The 23619-nt window shown below is 35.1% G+C and overlaps 1 protein-coding gene across 7 annotated transcripts in view; it reads left to right on the top strand.

Moving 5' to 3' along the window:
- Positions 1-23619, top strand: part of PTPRD (protein tyrosine phosphatase receptor type D) — a 1172279-nt gene that overhangs the window by 886121 nt on the left and 262539 nt on the right. For all 7 annotated transcript variants that reach the window (XM_054517855.1, XM_036402900.2, XM_036402899.2 and 4 more), the window contains one exon: positions 4467-4634. In XM_054517855.1, coding sequence (XP_054373830.1) covers positions 4550-4634 — 85 coding nt within the window. In that variant the 5' untranslated portion in view covers positions 4467-4549. The remainder of the gene's footprint in view (positions 1-4466; positions 4635-23619) is intronic.

The following is a 23619-nucleotide window of genomic DNA, read 5'->3' as shown; positions in this document are numbered from 1 at the left end:
TTTTTTTAAAAAAAACAAAAAGCATACTGAAACATGGAACTTTTCCAGCAGGTCGACTATGAAAACATTTATCATGTTCAATCAATAAAAGAACAAGCAAAATGTGCTTTTGCCAGTTACCCTTATTGCTTTGGAAAATAAATTTAATTCTCTTTAAAAGACATTATTTTACCCAGAGGTGTTTCTGAATTGATTTTGATTAAAGAGCTTATGAGAATTAATTTTATGCATTATTTTCTATTCTTTCTGGTAATGATTCAGCTGTCAGTTAGGTTTTTGAAGCCAAGATTTTTCCTTTTTTTTTTTTTTTTCATTTTTTTTTAAGGAGGGGTCATGATTGATATGCAAATACAGGAAGTATTTACACCCTTTCCATCACTAGTTCTAGGAATATTTTAAATTCATTTTTTGTATTTCTTGTCTTCCATTTCCATGGTATTAAAAATGTGGCTTGGAAATGGGTGTAATTCAGGATTGTGGATGTGATGAATGAAGTGTAAAAACAGAATTTCAGCACTGTCTTCTCTTTTAATCTTTGCTTCCATGTTTTCTTAGAGAAACATTTTTGGTTTTTGTTTTTGGGTTTTTTGGTTTATTTGTTTGGGGTTTTGTTTTTTTGTTGGTTTTTTTTGTTTTGTTTTGGGGTTTTTTGTGTGTTTTTTTTTTTGTTTTTGTTTTTGTTTTTGTTTTTGTTTTTGTTTTTTTTTTTTTGTTTTTTTGTTGGTTTTTTTTCATATAAGGTGTATCCAGTTACTTTCTTATGGGGAAAAATATGGGGTTTCTATGAGAAGTCCTTGGGACAAACCAGAGATGATCGTGAACTAAAATCATATCTCTAAACAATTTAACACTTTGGAAAAGTTGAACCAGAAATCCTGTTTGTAGCACAAATGAACTCTCATCCGTTCATAATCCCTTTCTTCCAAAATTTTATAAGTTACTGTTTGCTTCATTATTTTTGTCAGTGTTGCTCCCTAACTGTGTTATGAGTTCTTTTGTGTCCGTGGTTAAGGCTTTTCTGACAACTCTTCCCTGCTGTGCTGAATTTCTTTGTGAGAAAGCGTTTAAATTCACATTCCAGCATGGAAAAACAAGCTGATAAAAAAAAAAGAAAAAAAAACCCAAAAAAACCCCACAAAAAAAAAAACCCAGTGTTTACTTTTTTGCTTTGGTTTGGTTTCTAAGTTTTGCCCCAGGTGTGCATTTCCTATAACTGTCTTGAAGCAGGAGCCATCTTGTGAGTACCATGATAGTACCTAAAAGATTATTTTTGCTACTAAGGTAAACAGACTGCAGGGAAGCATTTCAGTGTTCAGATGTTTCATTCACCCAGTTGATCCTTTTGAAGATAATTGGTGCACGTGCCCATGCCCTAGTACTATCAGCTGCCATGTTCCTGCTGAGGAGAATTCTTTTTTGTCTCTGTATTGAACACTCTGGAGAGCTGCACATCTGCACTTTTAATGATCCTATTCATAGATACTGTTAATCAGGGAAAATCTATCCTCTTACTTACTTGTGTATTATTGTTGGATATATTACCTAGTTTCATAGATAGCTCTTTTAGAGATATTGAAAGAGTAATTTCCAGTAGAGTTATTGGAAGAGTCATTTCTGATTATTTAATACGGCAGTTATACAGCACTTTACCTAAAATAATAACAGCTTTTATTAAAGCTTCATAAAGAGAAATTTTCCAAAGAATTGTTGACCTCTCTGTGATCATGTGCCAAGGAAAAACCCCATCTTTCTGCCCTGGTGCAGTGTGAATGTTGTAATAGGGGCTTCTAAGTGAGTACCTCACTGAGGATTAATTCTGCAAGGCAAGTACTGTTTCTCTGATGACAAGGCTAGTGTAACCTGGTGCTGCAAATGCTGTTTGTGTTTTCACTGTCTTTGATAGCCCACTCAGGACCTAACAAACCATCATCAGGAGTAAATAGAAAAGGAAAGGAACCTAATTTGATTTTAAGAATTAATAATGCTTTAGATGAGTCTTTCACTTTGGAACTACTAAGGTGGCTTGATGTGGAAGTTGATAGTTGTCTTGGTGATTTCATTTAATCCTTTTAAGGAATTGCATCTTCATGTTAGTTTTTACAAGTAAGCCTGTATGCTACGTGATATATCATTGTTGGTACAGTTGTCCGTAGTAGGGTCTGAAGATTGTTTTCCTTGTGGGTAAAGCAGACTTTTGTGGAGAGCCTTGATATTACCTGAATGTCTCTTGGCTTGCTTCTCTCAATGTTACCAGCTCATCACCTGCTTGCCTCCATTAACAGTGTATTTTCAACTTGAAAGAAAAATCAACCACCATCTTTAGTCTAGTGCCTATGTTTCCCTGAGCTAGAATACTAAAAGTTTACTTGAAGGCCCAAGCAGGTAAGAAGGGAGAACAAGCAGCAAGCAAAGAGTGTCCTGGAAACCTTGGTGTGATCATCAGGTTAGCTAAAGCCATGACTCTTGGAAACATGAAAGAAAGGGAATACTGAGGGCTTTCATTTCATGACCTGAGTGATAATGAATATTACCTTCAAAGCAGACACAGAGTGCAGTATTCCCAAGTGGTTGTACGTGCATTTAGGATGAGAGAATAGAGTAAGGTTTCACTAAAAAAAAAAAAAAGGCAAAAAAAAAAAGCTATATTCTCAACCTTTTCTTTGCCAAGTTTTGTGATACATCCCTTCATTTGCAGACAGCTTGTAGAGGATGTGTGCAGATTCATATATCAGGACCATAAAGTTTTTAAAATTCCTCTTTTCCCCAGGCAGACAGTAATATTTATCCTGTTAGCCACCGCATTTAATATTTTGATGGGAGTTCTTGAAATGTATGAAAATAATGTGCCCCAGTGCCCCGATTAAAAAAACTGTTGTGTAAAATAAGTACCTTTGTGGTCACCATTTTTCCCCCTTCTCAATTATCAGTATTGTAGTATTGTTTCCTCTCTGCTTCTGCCCCTGAAAGGAGTAAGGGAGTACTTAGGATCCACCATATTGCTCTGGTCACCTTCACATATCAGCTAGTATGGCTGTGTACTAATGAAAAAATAGTTTTGTTCTTAAGTGAGCTGCCTGTAGAGATAGTTCAGGGCTCCCCTGTAACTCCTGCATTCCAAAATAAAAATCACCTTTTCCTTGAAAGTACATTTCATGCATCTCCATCTTTGTGATAGTATTGGAATCATTACACAGCAGTTGGCTCTGATACGCTTGCACAGACACAAATTGAGTCCGACAGGACTGGTGTCTCATGGACTTTGCTGTCATTTGAAATGCTGGCATGAAAATGGTAGCGATGAAAGGGGAGAGCTGGTGCCTTTAGCATTTTGCCTATGAAGATTTCTTAGGCTTCTATTTTTTGATAGTCGCTGATTCAAAAGATAGTTCTACAAAAGAGATTTGTAACATAGTGTAGATTTCTACCAGCTGCTCATGTCTTTTCTTCCTTGAGTAAATTCTTTTGAGCATTTCTCTGTACTGAAAATGGGCTCTTTATGCCACCCACAAAACGGTAAGATCTATTTAGTGGAATAATAATTAGTATACTTTTTTCTCTGCCCTCTTGGTTTTCATCTTTACTGCATGGAAGCCACTTGTGTGGTAATGAAGAAGGTAGAATCAAACTTAGCAAAGCCTATATGTTGCCAATCCTTCAGAAAGTATAATTGCATGTCATGTTATTTTAGTGCCAATGTCATGCTGCTTAGGGATATCTCTAGTATTTCCTGATGGAGGAGGAAAAATATTTTTATATTCCTTAATTTCTGTTCATGTGGCATATTTGGACAAGGATAAAACACTGTATTTTCAAGTCAGGTACTTGAGCTGTAGTTCTACCACTGTATCATATTCAATTACACATTGTAATAAATTAGATGGATTGAATTGAGATCTCAGCCCTTTATTCAATGCCAGATTTCTGTTTTTCTATTAGGCATAATTCGGATATGTGCAGGAAATCACAACAGGAATTTTAACCTTTGAAAGTTGCTGAACAATGCAATATGTTAATAATAGGTTCTGAAGAGGATTTTGTGGTGATTTTCTTACCAGATGCCAGGGCATCAGCTCTCTGTTGGCATGTGGATATGTTATGGATATCTAAGCTGCTTTGATTACCTTTTTGCAACATGAGTTCCAGTGATGTCTTAAACCTTGTCATACTAGTTTCTTTGGTTTAGGACATGCTGTAGTTCTAACAAAAGATTCAGGATGTGACAGTTGCTTGATTATGTGGTAAAGGACACTAAGAAATGTGTTGTAACAGTGCTAACATTTATTGTGTCTTGGATCTTCTTGTACATACCAGTACAAGAAGTTATTATAAATTAATTATGTTTCTTCCCCTTTCTGCCTTACCCTTTTGTCTTTTAAAATTGTTTTGCCTCAAATTGTGAATACGTAAAAAAAAGAAAAGAAAAACTCTAGTCTATTTTTGCTAATTGTATTTTTATCTTTTCACAGGCTCTGAAAATACTTCATCTGAAATTTCAGACTGGACAGACTCGCAGTGGCTTCTAAGCCAGTGAGAACAAGGCTGCCAAAGCATGCTGGTGCCAAGCTGTCGGATGATGCACGTAGTCAGGCCAGTGGTGGTGCTCCTGTGCTTGCTGCTCTATGCTGATGCTGAAAGTAAGCTTATTGTTCATTTATGCTTAGGTCTTGGCCATCACACGTGGTTTTGTTTTCAGCTGGTGATTGCTAAGAGTCTCAGAACGAGTTTCCTTTTGAGTCATTCTTCAAAAACATTGAGGTCCTCTCTAGATCACAACCAGTATTTGAAAAAGATTGTTTATGCAACATCCTTACTGTTTCTTCTTCTTAATGCGCCTTTTCTTAAGCATGCAGTGGTTCATGTAAGTTGGTGAAAACCACTGTCACAAAGTTACACAGTCAAAACAAAAACCAGCCTTGCTCACCAGACATTGGTCAAATACCTTAAATATGTCTGTCATTCTTTGAATATGTCTATCTTAACTTTGATAAAAAAAAAGACATCCCCCTCCCAATTAATATCCCGTCCAATTAAAATTCCTGTCCCTTTGTAAGTGCTACAACAGCTGTTCTAATGTATTATTTCCGACAGCTGTCACAGAGTACAGTGTCCAAACAAATCAAGCAGAACTGACAGCTTAGTGGCTGGCCTAAACGTGACAATTCAGTGAGGAAAGGCACCTATGTTTACTTGTACTGAGGGGAAACTGCTCAAGTTTGGTCAATTAGGTTACCTATTAATGGGAAGATAATATCTTCTTTTTAATTAGGAAATCATTAGGTCTGCCTTGTTTACATGTGTTCCTTCTCCCAGCTGTCCTTTGGCTTCTTCCACAAGTAATGTGCAAATGAGAAAAGCCATTTGCTTTCCACCTGTTGATCTGCAGGTTTACTGCAAGCTGATTGTTAACACTGGCTACAAGCTGACTGCTAACATTCACTTGGTTGAGGGATATTTTCCTACTTTTCTAGTAGTTCCTGACTCTATGCAGATACATCAATAACTTTGTTTCAGCTCTGCCTTTAGAAGACTTCTGTGTTTATTCACATGTGTGGTAAATTAAGTAGAAACACAGAGTAATAGAATCAGGTTTAGTAAGGCTAGATGAATGAGTTTTCAATAAATGCATACAGAAGATTTCTTCATCACCCCACTTATCACCTGCACTCCAGGTATACAGACTCACAGCAGTAAAAGAGATACCAAAATTTTTCAGTTTCATGCATAATAAGCTTTCCTTCTTTTAAGTGCAGATCTATGAAAGTGAAGTAAATGGAGGAAAAAGGACAAAACATACATGTTTGTTGTGTACTGACAGCTGAGATTCTTTGGCCCCTTTCCAGTTAGATAATGACCAGCTGGGATGATTGTGTCTAAGGTGAAGCCAAGGACATTTTAACACTTTAGCCAGCAAATAATTAATTGGGAAGTGGGCCCATATGTTGGACAGTTTTGCAGTTGTAGTATTCCACTTATTTTAAAAGTTGTAAGAAGCACAAAGATTAGTTTATTGTGATAGTTTCTCTCAGAATGAGATTATGATTTTCAAGTATTTAATATGCACCAGCTTTTAAGTTGTGTAAATAATTATATACATAGATGCAAATGGTATACATTATATGGTATTAATTAAATTGTGTGTCATACATATGTTTATGTGACTCCTCTTAATATTGCATTTATACTGTGAGTGTTAAGTTAATGTTCTTCTATTTTACTGATTTCTTTGAGGGTCATGGTATAGTCACATTTTCATCTTACACATAGTACTTTATTTGGGACCCACACTGAATCTCCACAGACGTAGTTATTTTATGGCCTGGGTGAGACAGGACAGCATCTGTGAGCGTTATGTATGCAGACACACAGAAAGATGTGTCTTCATCCAGGATTAGCCCTCCTTGCCTGAAGAAAAGTTCCTGCTGTGCTGGAGTTGGCTCTGCCCTCTGCTCCTGCACATACTCTTGCTCCTATTTTGTCTTGCACTTTCTAGAAGGGGCCAGACCCTACTTTGACCTAGTGCTTTTCTTGAAATTCTTCACAAAGAGTGGCAGGACCACGTTACTTCATTTTAATGGGAAGAGGACACAGAAGGTGACACAAAGGGAACAAAAAAAATTGTCGTTTTTTTCTCTGTCACCCTCTAAAGGCTATATGTTTTCCTTTTTTTTTGCCATTATTCTCCTGTTGCTAACATCAAGGCACTGCAGAAGAGAAGATATATCTAAACATTGACACTACATTGTAAACTTCCTAGAGTAGTTGTAAATGGGTAAAGAACTCATGCTCTTCCAGTCTTACTGTAAAATCACTGTGTGTGGGACTCGTAGCACCAAGTAGCAAGCCAGCTTAATGCTACTGAACTGGTTCCCAGTGGTAGTCCTTAGTGCTTTTTGGTTTACATACAACCTTCACAGTTGAGAGAGGGAGTCAATAGGATACCTTTATTTCTCTTCATCATTGTGAAAGATCCCACACTCTGAAATGTGTTGGTGTGGGCTGATAAATTAACTGTGTCAACAGGTATATGTGCAAACTATATTTTATTCTTTTAATCCAGAAACTAAATTTACATTGACTGAGAATAGTAAGCAAAATTAAAAGGTGACAAAACTACCTTCGCTCTTTTTTACCTTTTGATATTAGTAAGTATGTGATAGTTGTAAATACAAGAAGTGAAAAATCTCAAGAATTACAAGTATTTTTTAGATGTCTTCTTTTATGTTTGGCATTTGTAGGTTCAGTGTACACTAAGAAGGAGTAAAACACATTTTCACTGAGGAAAGAAAGTACTTGTTCATTAGTCTTTATTGAGGAGCAGCAATCTGCTAGTCTACAGTGTTTTTCATTGGGTGGGATGTTCTCAGTGGTGTAGATGGCAATGCTTCACCACAGCTACTGAGAGATTAGTAATATAGTTTTTTTTGTCATAAGATAAGCACTGGGTTTTTTCATGTTGATTTAAATGAACAGTAATTATCCAGAGGCTATATGCAGGTTCATCTGTTTAATAACAATGCATATATGTTTCAGAGATTCCTACATAACATATTTCTTTAAAAACTATCAAATATGGTACATTATTATGTGTTTCAATCTTGCCAAGGGTCACTGAGGTCACTTAACCACTGAGCTCAAAGAAAGATAGGAAATATCAATTCCTTCCAAAGTGTTATTCCTGGTCTTTCCTAGTATTCCAGTTTTTGAAAAATAGGAGTTTAATTTGTATTAGTAGAATCAAATATTTTTCTGCAGATAGTCTGCATCCTGCTTTTTAGTAATTGAGTTGATTCTTGTGCATCCTGTTCCTTTTCCACACTGAGAAAGGCCTGACGACACCAGCATTTCAAAATTCTCTGCTGCATTAACTGCTGCATTAATTCCCTGCAGTAACTTTGTCTGTTTAATGCTCTTCCTTCATTCTTGGTTACATAGCTTCTGCTCTGATGTTTTTCATTTGTTACTTCTTTAGAGATGCTGTTTTAGAAGAGAAGCAAAAATTCTCTTTTCCTTCAGCAGAAGTGTTTGCAGCTTATTGTAAAAAGGCAAACAGAAATACTTACTAAAAACAATGCATTTGCTGTAATATTGCTTCTATTCCCAATTGTTAGAAATGTGAATAATGCTTAGCTTGTTCTTTGACTTCTAATGTATATTGTGACATTCACCATCATGCAGGGAACCACTGTACCATCATATCTCTAGGCCAGGATCAGTTCTGACAGGACAGTGATTACTTATAACAGATGTTGGGGTAATTGAGACAAATTGTTGTTTAATAGGATGTAAAGACAGTAATTTAGTGTTAGTGAAACCATTTTTTCCTCTATATTTTTTTTCATGCTTTGAAAAAAATTTGCTTTTTAGGGAACATATGTGTTTTTCCCTGCTAATATCACTCTTTCTCCTTAAAAGCTTTCTGTGTGCATCTACTATCTGAAACTCATTCATGCAGTCCATACTGAATTTTCTTCTCTCTAAGCACTTGTCTGTAAGAGTAAACTACCCCACAGATCTTTCAAAGTGATTAAATTACAGAAAGCAGTTATAGTAAGTCTTACAGTGGACATACATGGTTCACAGTAAAATCCCCCACTGTTCCAGAATAAGTTCCTAAATGCTATGTGCAGTGAAACCCAATCTGGAAATTATTTACTTTTTTGTACATGTACATTTGATAGTTAGTGAATTTTTTCAGAGTAAATTAGATTTAAACTCTGATATCTTTTAACAGGTAATTTCAATTAATTGCTTTCAAGAATGGGCAGTAAAAAAAAATAAAGATAAAATCTTTCTGTTCTTTATTGGTAATTTTTACAGTATCATTTGTCTTTATATTAGTGCTGATAGCATACACTGTATGTAAGATACAGCCCTTTCATTATACAGCTCTGTTGTTTTTTTTTTTAATAATGGTGATGTATTCAAGAAGGTTGAACTATAAGCTGAGGATTTTTTTTGGGGGAAAAAAGAAGCTTCCATTTTTCTTTTATATTCTTTTTGTCTTTTTCAGGAATTTTCATATCCTCTCTTCAGCCCAACCCTAGGACATTTTTCAGTTGATTTGATGAAAATTAGTATATACTGTTGCAAGAGTAATTTTATGTGAGACTTGTTAAATATGATATTGCATATGTCAAGTAAATCACCCATCAGTTAAAGTTTTAGTTTTAGGGGAAAGTGGGACAGTTAGTCATACCCAACCATCCTAGATGCATTCATTTTGCTCTGCAGTAAGGTGACAGCTTTTGAATAAATCTGATAGTTGAGATTAAGAGTCAGGGAAAATGAAAATATTATACCATCATTCCAAACATACTGACTTAGCTGCAGAAACTACAGGTAATAAAGCTCTTTGCATGAGCCAGGGTTTATCCAACCCTTATTTTTCAAATCCTTACATTAATGCAAATTTGAATAATTTAGTTCCAGCAGTAGCCATAACTACCACCATATCTATTTAACCTGGTGTTAATTACCAACAGCAAAATTGTGAGCTGCTTGAGGAATAAAATTTTTCAGTTAAAATAATTTTTAAGAATATATTTTGGTTATCACTGTAAATCTGTACATAAGAAAACATTTTGAAAGGCAATATGAACAAAATATTTGTGTGTATTTTGTAAAGTGTAGATTCAGGATTAAATCATCACGGTTTTGAACTTCAGAATGAATTGAAGAAAATTTCAGAATGGTTCTTCTGAACATTTTTCTATCTACATCTCTGGTGCTCTGAAGGTTGTTGCTGTGTCTCTTTCAGAGCTGTTTAGTGCTGTTTTCAGAGCTGTTGTTACTTCAGGTAGTTGTAAACCCCTACCTCCCTAAAGCAGAGCACTGAACAGAGCTGAGTTGCAAACTTGGGAGTCTGAGAAGCATTAAGCCCTGGGAACTTTGCCTGTGTCTGACTGTGGAGGCAGTAAAGTTCCCCAAGTAAGAAAAGCCTTTATCTTTTGATTTTTTTTTGAGTATGTATAAAACCAGAGTCAGAAAATTCAGGGTCTCAAATCTTCCCAGACACCCAAAAAACTAGATATGAGAAATGTATGTTAATGGCCTTACAGTGTTGGACAAATCCACATTATTTAGATTAATGTTATCTGTTAACAGCAAGTGTTTTTGGAGAAACTACAGTATGAGTAGTTATCTCACTCTGTAATTCCCTGCAGCATCAGTAATGACCCCTGGCAGATAAAGGAATGTGAGTCATTAATATTCCTGTGTCAGAATTGGCAGCGAATTCCAATGTGTCTGCTAGATTGCTTAAGAACATGTCTGCATACTTCAAAAGTTTACTAGAGGTACATACCATAGTCTCAGTGTAGGAAGGCTCTTAGGGAAAAAGGAAGAAGAAACCCTGGTAGAGAAATCTTAGAATTTTTTTTAGGTTATATTCATACAGCACAACAACTGCTGTGGTGTTTTATAGTATTTTTACCCCCTGTCTGAAGCTTAACCCTCATTGGCTGAAATGGAGATAAAATGCTGAGTAGCAGCTTCTGTTTATGTTGAGTAGCAGCTTCTGTTTCAATAGTGAATTTCTGACAACACTTTTAGAAAATGAAAATATCTGAATGTGTACAGAAAGGTCACAATTCACTTTTGTCCACTCTATCTTTCAGTAAACTCCCTCCCCCAAAAATAACATATGGATAGAATGATTCTGGCTTAATCGGTGTCTGCTTGAACCCATAATTCAAAATAATTAGGCAAATATTTTTAATTTAATTCTTTCTAATTCTTGTAGATATGCACAATATTTTAAATAAATTTTTGATAATACAAATTAATTTGAAAATTGTTAATTTATTTTAACTGCTTCCTTCTAAAGGAAGTTATGTGGAGAACAAAGTTACACCTTGACTTAAATTGCTATAAAATAGGTTTAAACGTCAAGTTGCGTCCAGATTGCTACTGTGGCTTTCACTGAATTACAGAAAACTGTATGGTACGTGTTATGAAAAAACTGAATCTAGAATTTTGTCTGTTGATTACAAACTTCATATTACATAACTGAGGAGAATATATTGATAAAAGACAATTGAGATGTCTTTTAATAAACATAAAATTACTAATAAACATAAAATTGAAAATACATGGCATATGGTGGTTTCAGTTTACAAGAAATTCTGGAGCATGACTGTAAACACTTTGGACATGATCTTATTGTGCAAGGTAGTAGCAAAGGACAGAATTTCACAGTACGTAACACATGAATTCCTACAAAACATGAATTCTGAAAGCCTTTTCCCAACAAGGCTGTTTTCAGGAAGATAATTCAATAGGAGTTTAAAATTTGTTCAATTGAGATATAAAATATTTGTCTATATTTGTCTTTGTGAAATCTGAGTGCGTAGAGTTTTGTTCTAGTTACTCCTAAGAAACTGATTTTTAACTTGCTCTGTAAAACTTTCTGTGCTTTCTACTTCAGTACCAGTATATGGATGGAAGAGAGCTTCTAGTGCTGTTGATTTTCTTTTAATACATGGAATTGTGAAGTAGGAGACAGAAATGATAAGGGAAAGTGATAAAATTTATTTTGGCAGTAAGAGTTTATTAGTTACAGACATTTCCAGGAAAGTTCCACCTGTGTCATTTTTTTCATCCAAAAATATTACGTACACTTTAGTGTGTAAAATAATTCTAGAGAATATGGGCAGGTGATGTCTGGACTGAAAAGAGAAACAGTCAATTGGTCTCCTGTTCTAGTAAAAAAGCACACATTTTACCAGCAACAAAGAGTGCGTAGTCTCTCTAAATTGAAGGATTTTGAAAATAAGCAAGGATTTTTTTTTTTTGTGTGAAAGATTTTTTTGTGTTAAGACGAGGTTGTAGGGTCCAAAACTTTTTGATTGAAAAGCAAAGGTAGAATGAATGTGAATAAAAAGACCAATTAACCTTACATATAAGGGCATAGTGAGGCCAGCAATGCATTGAAGTTTGTCAGTGGTTCCTGACAAACTGGAGAAAATGCAGGGAGGAGATAAACAGAGATTCAGAACTAGGAAAATACTTTTATCATCTTTGGTAATAAGTTCTTAAAAACTGAAGGCTCTTTTTAGCTGGTGGATACATATTTTCTTCTCAAAATGTAGCAATTGTAATAGAGAGCTTTGCTCAATAAATTTGAGTTTAATAGTAATTAGTGGCTGATTGTGGTCGATTGCATTGTATCTATTGTGAAACAGTGTGCTTAAATGTCAGTTTGCTACTATATATCTGAATATTCTCAGATTCAGATTTTATGCATTTCATAGAGAGTACACAAGGTGCTAGACTTATTGCAGAGGTGACGAAGAGAATCCATTTATTTCTTTTCTTTTTTCATGTAAAAAATCTAGTTTTACACCTATGAGTAATTCCACCTCGTGAATTAGGAAGAGGAGGAAATAATTGGAAATTATATAAACCTTAGTGCACCTGTATCTTGCATGCTAGAATACAGGCTGATACGCCTATCTCAGAAAACACAAGTGAGTTCCAGAACATGCTTTCAGTGACAGCTAAAATGGTCCAGAGGATGGGACAGCTGCCATCTGAGAGGAGGCTGAGGAGGCTGAGGCTCTCTGAGTTTCAAGGAAGGTTGGCAGAAGTGGGTTGTGGGGTTATGGCTAAGGTCTGCAAAGTTATGGGAGCAGAGGCGAGAATGAAAACAGAATGGGTATCCATCTACTCAGTAATATTAGAACTGTGGAGTTTGGGGATTTTAGTAGAAGAGTTATTAAAAGCAGGTAAAAAATGGAAATTTTTTGGTTCATTTTTGTTGAGGCAGACAGTATTTATAGTTGTAAGAGACTTTAAAAATCTGTGTACAGGAGGTCCATAAATTAATACTAAAAGAACAGACAGGAATGCCATTGTTAATGTAGTTATGCATATGAAGTGAATGGACCTCAGAAATTGCCCAGGCTAATGTGCCCATGTATGCCATGTTCTCTTGACGTGGAGACATGATAGCAGACAACAAGACTTAGTGTGTCCTAATAAGGTATTTACTGTCATCTTACACTCAGAAATACATAAGGTTTCAACATGCATTTTGCATTGTGTTCATTGACACTAACTTCTCCAGAAAATCTGATTTGGACATTCTTGTATCACACTATATCACAATTCTATCACCACTATTACATCTATATTTAATAATGTATTATATAGGAAGTGAAATTGGAGGCTATGGCAAGCATTTAAGCAAATGCATTTTATAATTTTGGAAAATTACAATATTAGTGTTATTGATAGCAGAGGTCACATATTTGCCAGCTCTGTGTTTATTTGTTTTTGTGTATGTTGATTTGGGGCAGGAGATACAAGGATTAGTTATTTTATGGGATGAGTTATAAAGCTTTACAATTCACAGATGAAGTACATTAGTGGAAAATCCTAGTCACCTTTTTTTCCTCTTTTATAAACTTTCATCTTCAGACATACTCTTAATGTGAAGAAGTGTTAGCATGTTCACTGACCTTTTTCAATATCTGTGGTCTGACAAAACTGACTTAAAGGTTGTAGCATCTAAAGTTGTATGCATTCTAAAAACTGGAGGTAAACTGGAATCTAGAAAGGTCCCACAACATCTTAGGAAGATGACACTGTACTCTTAAGTACAGATTTTGAAATCAAATGGATATAGATTCTCTTAAAAGTATTAACAATATACAGTTGGTTTTAAAATTAAATGTTGCATAAGAAATTAATTTAGACTCCTTTAAAATAATTTGGCAGTGCGCTAATTGAAGATAAATTTGTTACTAAAGATGTGTTAAAATTTTAAGCTCACTAAACATGATTATCTTGGATTGTTTATTTGCATTCTACATAGCAGCTCAGTGTTATTTTTTATCAAGAACTGTAGACATCTAAAAACATTTCAGTGAAATGAAGTGCTTTGGCAGCTTGTAAGTATAAATGTGGATAACATGAGTATGTTAAAAATAGCTTTTAGATTTACATGAAAAATCGGAGGGATTTTCCCATGGCAGAAAGTCTCTAGAAAACTTTTCTCAGCTATACACCATTTGACAGCAGCTCACTACCCACGCAGAACAGGAGCTCTTTTGGTGTCTTGAGAACCTTGAGACAATTCATAATTGATCTCAATTTAGGTAGGTTGTATATAAACAGTTTTGAGATACCTGATCATTAATCCTTCTGGATTTTTTGTGCATAAAAAATAAGATACAAAAAATTTTAAAAAGGGAGCATTTCTTCTCCTTTATTTATAACTTTAAATACTAATAAATGCATTTCCAGTACTCTTTCAATTTTCTGTTTCTTTTTTTCCTTCTGAAGAAATGCAAATATGTGAATGGAGGCTAAACAGGATTTTTAGCTACCCGTGGCTTTGAATTTGGTTATTTGATTTTGAAATGCAGAATTTGGATAGAATTTGTGGATTTTATTTATATGAAAATATTAGGACTTTTAGCCAAATTATTCTCAGATCCCCAATCACAGCAAGATTTGTTTACCTTTTCCATAGCCAGATAAACATATCTTTTGTCTAGAATGCCCCATTGTTTTTTCTCTAGTACAATATAGACTGGTATTTTTGTATGGGTTCCTCTCTAATATGTGCACTTAAGTGAGAATTTATAGATGCCTTTGTTAATTAATACTCATTTCTGCCACTGAGTAGATCTCCTAAGTCTTATCTAGGAGTGCATGGCTCAGTGTCTTATTGCAAAATACATTTTAACCTTGGGGGAAAAGACACACTATGAGAGCCTGAAGATCAGGAGTTTGTATTTCTTTGATGTTAATAGATCTGTCATGTCTTTTCACTTTACAAAGAAAACATTTTGAAGGATCAGTGAGAATAAAAAGGGGTCTCTTAGGTAGAACGACCAAGTTTACACCTCTCAGTTTTTAGTGTGTCAATGAGTGGCCCTTGCAATTATTTTTTTATCATGACAATTTTTTTTCTAATTCCATATTAGTATTTTCTTTCTGGTTTACTGTTTGCTTCTTAGGTTGTAAAAAGAACATAAAATTGCAACTGCAAGTCAACAGAACTCATTGAGCTATAGATACCTTGAAGCAGTAAGGACTACTTTCTCACTGTGCATAGATCAGTCTCAGAAATCATATTTGTTAGACATCTGATTGCAAGCAGGAGAAGGGTCTATATTGAGACTGTCAGATTCAAAGAAATATTACATCTTAAATTTTTTCACTGGAGTCATTCAGGTACCATATCCAAAGCTGACTTTCAGGAGATAAATTAATAATCCTTATTTGTAGGGCCTAATCAAGTATATTCAGACATTACAGATAAATTTTAATAAATTTTCAGTTTGGTTTTTTGGTTTGTTTGAGTTTTTTGTTTGGTTGGTTGGGGTTTTGTTTGTTTGCTTGTTTGTTGGGGTTTTTTTTTAGGGAAAATAAGTTACAAAGATAGTCAAGCACTCCTTGCCATTTGGGAGAATATTGCTAGGAAAGTGCAGGGCAGATAATGCACAATTACAAAGAAAGCCCTTGTCTTTGACTATATAGTGTTCCTACAGACACCGGGATCTCAATGCTATCCCAAAGACTGATGCTTTTAGAAGGCTACTGAAATTTGTTTCAAATAACTGATTCAGAAAAATAAGGTAATATTTCATACAATATTCTGATTAAATTATATTCAAATGTTTTGAGATTGAAGTTTTAGAAAAGATCTTAAGCTTTCTGAAAAATATATTTTTGATATTAATTTCTGATTGCAGCACTAATGTTTTCTTTAACATAAATAAATTACACTACTATGCGTTCTGGAGGGGAATTTGTATTCCTTTAATAATTTCTTTTCTCTTCAGAATGCTGACATGGCCCAGAGAAGACATTTAACATAAAAATGATGTAAAGGTGGATAAGAAATTAAATCACAAATACCATTTAGCTGTAAATTGGATTTTAGGGTAATTTAAATCTCACTGCTGGAGTATTTATCTCTAAATGCTCCTAATTTAAAAGCTTTTAAAGGAGTGTGCAAATTTTCTCTGATATTTAATGCATTTTTCTTTTTCTGCCAAAATGCTCTAAGTTGCACAAAGTTAGCAGAATCCATGGTCTAAAAATAGTGTTTATTCTCCAAAAGTCTTCTTTTTGTTTATCACAATCTGAGTACTGAGCTCCAAATCCTGGGACCTTTAGGGCAACAATTGTCCCTGCACCTTCTCTGCTGGGTGAGTGACCTCTTACAGTCTGTGGCCCAGTTTTCTTCAGGCAAAGCTGGATTGCATTCTGACTAGAGTTGGGGGGGTTGTTTTCTGCTTTGAGAAGGCATGCTTTTTGCTGTCAGGAGGTATTCTTCAGCTGGTCTGAGTGGAATGCAGAAGGATCGCTGTGCACTTGCAAAGACCAGCAGCATGCCAGGCCTGAACTTCACCCCTACATGTTCTTTGGCACCAGAGGGTGCCTGATTTTTCAGCTGTGCTGTGAATATCCATGGGCCTCACACTCTTAGTGAAAAAATATTTCCTGTATTCATTTACCATTTGTGTCTCTTCCCATGCATCCATTTACCTCTTCAGCTCTCTTTATCCTTCCTCGTGCTAGCTTCCCCACTTCTCTCTTGATGTCAAAAATACATACCAGTTTTCATAAGCGTCCTTGGAATCTGGTCCAGAAATGTTGTCAGTCATGCATCACTAAGTAGAAACAAAGCAGGAGCACCCATGTGGAAATAATAGACTGAAAAATTCATCAAAGAAATTTCATGTGACTTGCAGAAACTCATTAGAGGTCAGAAAAGGAGTATTACAACCCAATGTTTAAGCAGTAGCAACTTTGCTTTCCTCATACTCAAATGGACATGCTTTCTCACTGTGTTCCTGATTTTTGATATTTTACTTGACCAAATTGTTTCCAAAAAATCACAAAGATCCTTTCAATAGTGTCTGTGTTGTACAATCAGACAAGCAGTCAGATAGACAAGACTTATTATCTGCTGATCTTTCAGTACTTTCAATGAAGAAAAGGTAACCACTAATTAATGACATAAAATGGAAGCCAAACTCTAATTTTCTATCTGTCTAGACTATACAGACCTTCTCAAAAGGGACTGTAATTGTGCACAGGTATGCTGCTTTTTAAAAAATGACATTCCATCTCTGCAAATAATTTTAAGAATAGTCATTTTGCTAAAATGTACCATATTACCGCAATTTACCAGACGGTGGGATCTATAGAGTTGCTATTCTGGCAAAGTTTGTTTTTTTTCCCTTTTCTGAATACTCTTATTTTAATGCAACTTCTATGTTTCATTGATTCTGCTGCAATTTTTCTCATGGTGAAGTAGCACTGCCTTCACACAAACTATCTGTAAAAAAAATATAGTTTGCAGGATCCTAGCCTAAAAACTGTGAGTTTTGAAAAAATCCTGTTTTTTGGCTTGTAGTCTTGCTGTTGTGCAATATCTTAATGAGTGTCAGTAATTAAATCATTACATGATTGGTGCTTACCCCTTACTAGCAAACAGTAAAGCTTAGTGCTTTCTTTCTTGATCCCCTGAGACCTGCTATTTCAGTTCTTCATGCAGCTCCTCATTTGTGGTGTTTGTGCTCTCAAAAGGCATGAAGTCAGTGCACAGCAATCTCAGCACAAGCAGCCCTGGGAAGGGGTTAACCTAGCCTATTCATTGTACTTTCAGACAAACTGCATCTTATGTGTGTCACCTCAGTGAAAAATGAAAGACAATACCAAGCTGACTATAGCTATTTAATGCTGGACAATGAACCATGTAACTCAAGTTTGTTGTAGATATCTGATTGACTTTTTCAACAATTATTTTTCATTGCTCATGGTTTTTGTAGGATTTCTTTTGTGGATGTGTATCTCAATAAAAATATTTTGGGCAAAGGATGGTTAATACCAGGTTGGACATTAACCTGTCCTTATTCTCAGTTATAATGTTAAGTCTGCATGCCAATATCAAAAATGTGAATTTGTTTCTGGTAATTCATGAGCTGGTGCCTCAGTAGCTAATACTACATCAGCTAATACTAAATGAGCTAGTACTGGTTAAACTACTCTTCAGCTCATGCTAACTAGCTAAAACTGAATGAAAATAGAGATAATTTTAAAACTACATCATTGGCAGTGGCAGATTTCTCAGGCTTACTTGGCAGTTGGTAATTTTATTCCAAGCAAGATATCTAGGATACTAGGAAAAATTCCTTCACCAAAAGAGTTAGGAAGCACTCTAACAGGCTGCCCAGGGAAGTGGTTAATTCATCATCCTTGGAAATATTTAAAAGATATGTCATTGTGGTGATTAGGAATATTTTATATGGTGGATTGGCAGTGTTGGATTAATTGTTGGTCTCACTTTTCTTAAGTGTCTTTTCCAACCTAGATGATTCTGTGATTCTCTCCTGGAAACTTTGATGTAAAGCACTTATTTCTAAAATTCTAACAAGTGTTTCATTAATCTGTGTCTGATTATTCATAGTAACCTCTTTTTTTGGATTTCCTCAGGAATTCACTTGTATATACTTGAGATTGATATTTGTGCTTGGGTTCATTAGGAAAATAAAATGAAAATAGAGAATATCCTAAATTTGTGTTGCTATGTAAGGCATTTTATCAAAACTCTTCACAAGATAATGATTCAAGGGACCTGGGAAGGATGGAGACGTGGGCTTACAGGAATCTCATGAAGCTGAAGACAGGGAAGTGGCAAGCCTTGTATTTGGGAAGGAACAAGCCCTGTCACACTGAAGACTGATCAGCTGAAAAAACAGCCTGAGAGAAAAGTTCAGGGAGTTTTGGTTGACCAAAAGTTGACCATAAATCAATGATGTGTCCTTGTGGTAAGGAAGGCCGACATTTTTCAGGAATGAGGTGATCCTTCTCTTTCACTCAGGCATGGTCAGGTGCATCTGGGTTCAGCGTTAGGCTCCTCAGTAGAAGAGAGACAGGGACATGCTGGAGTGAGTTCATTGAAAGCCCACAAAGGCAGTGCTGGAATTTAAATACTGCCATACAAAGAGAAATTGAGAGCTGGGACAGCTTGGCCTGATACAAGAAGGTTGATGCAGATGTTACCTGTGAATACATAAATATACCTGACGGTAGAGGGTGAAGATAGGAAAGCTGCAGTCTTCTCAAAGAACCCTAGCTGACAGCCCAAGAAGCCCATGAAGCTCTTTTAAAGCATAAGACATATTTATAATTGTCACTGGTTACTCTGTTGTTGCTGTCATTACTGCAATTATGCCAGGACTAACTGAGCACTGGAGTAGGTCAAAAGTGTTTGTGTCCCCATTTTTGGAGATACTTAAAATTGAACAAAGCATGACCCAGGGAAAGGTTCTGTAGCTTACCAAGGTCTCAGCCAGGTTCTAGACTAGGCACTCTCGAGGTTTGATGTGCCCCTAATAATTTTTATGTTGTATTTCAACTTTTGTGTATGGAAATAAAGTATTATTAAGCCTACTAATTTTATAAAAATAGGTTTAAGAATATGATACCTTATACTATCAAAAATAGTGCATTTCTATAACACAACAAAGAATGAGAGAAAAATTGGCGGGTTAATAATGGATTAGATTTCTTTTGCATAAAAAAGTGAACATCACAGTATTCACAATGGAAAGCAAACCAAAACCTGAAGGTGTTAACACAACTATTTGCAATCATGAGGGAAGAAAACAAGTAGGAGAGATAGGTAACATACAAAGCCAGTCTGTCCTTTCAAATTTTACACGCTGTAGTTTTATGCTACATATAGCAAAGAACTATGCGATTGAGGTCTAAGAAACCTAGTATTTATTTGCACTGAAGATATAATCTCTCTTTTCATAAATATACCTTTAGTTGTCTATATAATCAATGGTCTTAAGTGTGTGGGTGAAATGCTGCACAAATGAAATCAGTTGGAAAAATCCTGTTTAAATTACAGAGTCTAGGACTTGCATCATCCTCTAAATTTACACTGTGTGAAACACTCCGAGTTCCAGAGGCAGTAAGTAAATCATTGGCAAATAAACTTAGTATATTTAAAATAAAAGTTATAAAATTAACTAGATATCATTTAAAAAGTAAGACTCTTGTGCATGCTCAGTGCTTACCAATACAAAGTTTTTAACTAGGTTGTTGGAAGTCCATTGAATCAAAGTGCCTACCATGTAAACAGTGCTTTACTGTTTTACTTTCTCAAGTATCTGTGTTGAAAACCTACAGATTAAAAAATTGGTATAATTTACTATGTAACTTCAGTAAATGTGAGTTCAGTTGGACTTGTTCTAATAGTGGGGGGGGGGGGAAGAAAAGTGCATGTATATTTTCCTACTGAATGTCGGGCAAAACAAATTTTCATTTCAAATCAGGTTTGTTTTCGGTCCTGGATCAATTTTCATAAGTATTTCTGCATTTATTTTTCTTTTACTTTCCTGACTTTCTAATGAAGTTTGTAACAGAGGAAAGGGTAGTATTTAAAGATGGGTGGCAATGCTGAATTATTTTAGTTGCTCAGCATTCTGAAAAATGCTTAAAATGAGTTGAAGGAAAACTCTTTAAGTTTGTATTGCTTAACGTTTGTTTGTACCAAGAAGCATAACTAGCAGGTGAAGGGAGGAGGTTATTCTCACCTTGTACTGCAGTCTTGCGAGACTGTACCAAGAGTACTGTGGTAAACTCGATGGCCCCAACATTATCAGAATGTAGCTCTGTTGGAAGGAGGGCCACAGTGGTGGTCAGAGGGCTGGGACAGCTCTCTTATGAAGGCATGCTGAGACAGCAGTTGGGGCTGGTTTTGGGGAGACCTTTGAGCACTTTCCAGTACCTAAGGAGGCCTACAGAAGGGCTGGAAAGTGAGTTTTTACAAGTGCATATAGGGACAGGACAAGGAGTAATGGCTTTCAACTGAAAGAGAGTGGATTAAAAATAGACCTTGGGAAGAAATTCTGTATTGTGTTGGTGAGGAGGCACTGGAACAGGTTGCCCAAAGAAGCTGTGGAAGTTGCATCCCTGGCAGTTTTCAAGGTCAGGCTGGGTGGGTTTCTGAACAATGGTCTGGTGGAAGGTGCCCATGACAGGGGGATTGGAACTTGATGATCTTTGAGGTTCCATCCACACCAAACCAGGCTATGGTTCTGTGTTGATGTCAAATGTATATAATTATTAGTCATAAAATATTTATTATTTTCATCTGTTCACTCTTAGATCTAATTGCTAGTTTGTTTTCAATAATCAGTGAGAAACCCAGTGGTGACTGAAGATTTGTAATACAAGGCATTACCTCTTTCACTGGTTGGAAATAATAAAAGTACATCTCAATACATCTTGACCTCTAGCGTGCAGTGAAGCCGTGTAATTTAATAATTCTGTTTGTGAAGAGACTAAGTAATTATAAGAAGTGGAATTTAAGTACAGCAAAGTGATAAGGAAACTGCTTAATGATGGTGAAAACAGTTGTAAAATGAAAAAAAAAAAAAATGTTCTTTTGATTCCTCTAGGCTGGCTATTTTCCTGGGCCATAAGGAATTTGCAGGCTGATCACAAAGAAATGTGAATATTTGTGGTTTCTTTTTGAGTGACAGAATTCCATAGGTGGAAATACTGTGCTATGATACTGAAATTGTTCTCTTGCATTTAATTATTCATCAGTGAAATGTCACACACACAGATGGAAAAAAAAGGAAGGTAAATGTAGGTAGTTTAGACTAATTGAAATGACAGATTGGATAACAAAAGATTTGAAAGCCTCGACTATTCCTTCTGGTGAAAATAGTAATCCTGTGGTGTTCCCTACAATACAAAATCATCTTTGAATAGGAACTGAGGTTTAATGGTATGATGTTTCCAAATAATGAGTAATCAGCTACTGCTGCTGCCTCGGCCTTTTATTTAAATAAAAAAGAAAAGGACAGATGCACTTTTCTGTTCATCTGGTATAGAAATTGATGGATATCCAGAGTACAAAAGAAAGCATTTCTGTAAAATTTTTGCAATTCAAAAAAAGAGTGATTTGTGCTAGAATTTTGGATATGAGTGAAGAATACTTGTGGAAAATAAATTAGTTTCAAGGATTAAGTTAAAAATGTATGAAAAATCTCAGAAATGAATAGTTATAAGCAAATTGTCAGATTAAGCTAGAAATGCAAATTTTACAAATGCATGCAAGATTAATGTGGAGAAATTAATATATTTTATATCTGTTGCAACCTTTTTTTAAAATGTAGCATACTTGTACTGAGGTGTATATGCAAGGGTTGCGCGCTTTAATTACCATTACAGCTTCACTGCACGCTAGAGGCTATTAAAAAAGGAGCTCCAATGCAGACCAGATATAATACTAAACACCCTTTTATATACTAAAGGAGTACTAAAATCATATTTATTAAGTTAATATCTACACAATATATTTATAATTTAAGAACTCTTTCCTTTAGGAAAGGGTAGGCTTTTGACAACTTGAAAGACAGTTTACTGTTTTAATGGATATGTATTTAATACAGTTTTTATTTCGATGAAAGCATGTAGATTATACAGATGTTCTTATGCCATTTGAATTCACAGTAATCCTACAAATATATGTGGTAATAATTACTCTCCTGCTATGCAATAGTGTAACTCAATAGACCCAGATTTGTGTATATGTTATTAACAACAGAAACCACCAAATCTCATGCAGGTTTATTTTCTACTTTACCTCATGGGATGGGAGTCTCAGTATCAATGGTATTCTAGAATAACTTTCTTCGGAGCTTTTGATTTATTTAATATTCAAAGTATATGAATTCTGTTTCTTTTGGAAAACGTTTTTCTAAACTAATATCAAGACATCTTATCACAATAATAGTTAGAAATCACTAAATGAAATATATTTTCTGTTGCAATACTTTCGCTTGTTATTTGTCACGTTATCCTGGCATCTGCTTCAGCTACTTTTCTAAGTAAAGAATAGGATTAAATGAATTATAAGTAAAGCATTGTGATTGAAATCTAATCTGAATGTTTAAAATACTTCAAAAAAGTATTCAGCAAATAAATACAGTGATATAACTTGAGAAATGTAATATTGAAGCATCCTGTCTTTCAGTCACATCAAAGTATAAACACTTTGTATTGTTTTCAGGTTTATTCAGAAGTTTGATACAACTTCTGCCATCTCTGCCTTTTTCCCTTTTTTTTTTTTAAATTTCTTCGGGATTAGGACAAATTTCTTAGGAAGAGCTTCTTCTCTCTTAAAGTATGGGTTCTCCAACAAGTATGGGTTAGTAACCTCCAAGTGCAGCTGTTCAGCATCTGTCTTACAGGCACAGAGCTATACTGGTAGGTTTCATAAAGAAACTGAGGGATCCATTTACATCTTGTTTTAATTTTATGTCATTAGTCATACACTAATTGACCTATTGATTGGACATGAAATTATTGTTCCAACTTAATGAATAAATTAATTTATAGATATTCTGAGAGCCCGAAGTAATGCAAGAACATCGCAGAATAACATTTTCAAGTAATATTGTAGTAAGTGAAACTTTGGTGTGGAATAAGGTGTTATTTCTGTACTTTTTATCAGCAACCTATGTTATATTTTAGGCATACAGTAATAAATTTAAAATAGAAATAAATTTTTAAATTTAGAATACTGCATTTACATAATAAAATATCTTATAACTATTGTAATGATACAAA

This window comes from Molothrus ater, chromosome Z (assembly GCF_012460135.2).
Source record: "Molothrus ater isolate BHLD 08-10-18 breed brown headed cowbird chromosome Z, BPBGC_Mater_1.1, whole genome shotgun sequence".
NCBI classification, from domain to species: Eukaryota; Metazoa; Chordata; class Aves; order Passeriformes; family Icteridae; genus Molothrus; species Molothrus ater.
This window is presented reverse-complemented; position numbering and strand designations above follow the sequence as displayed.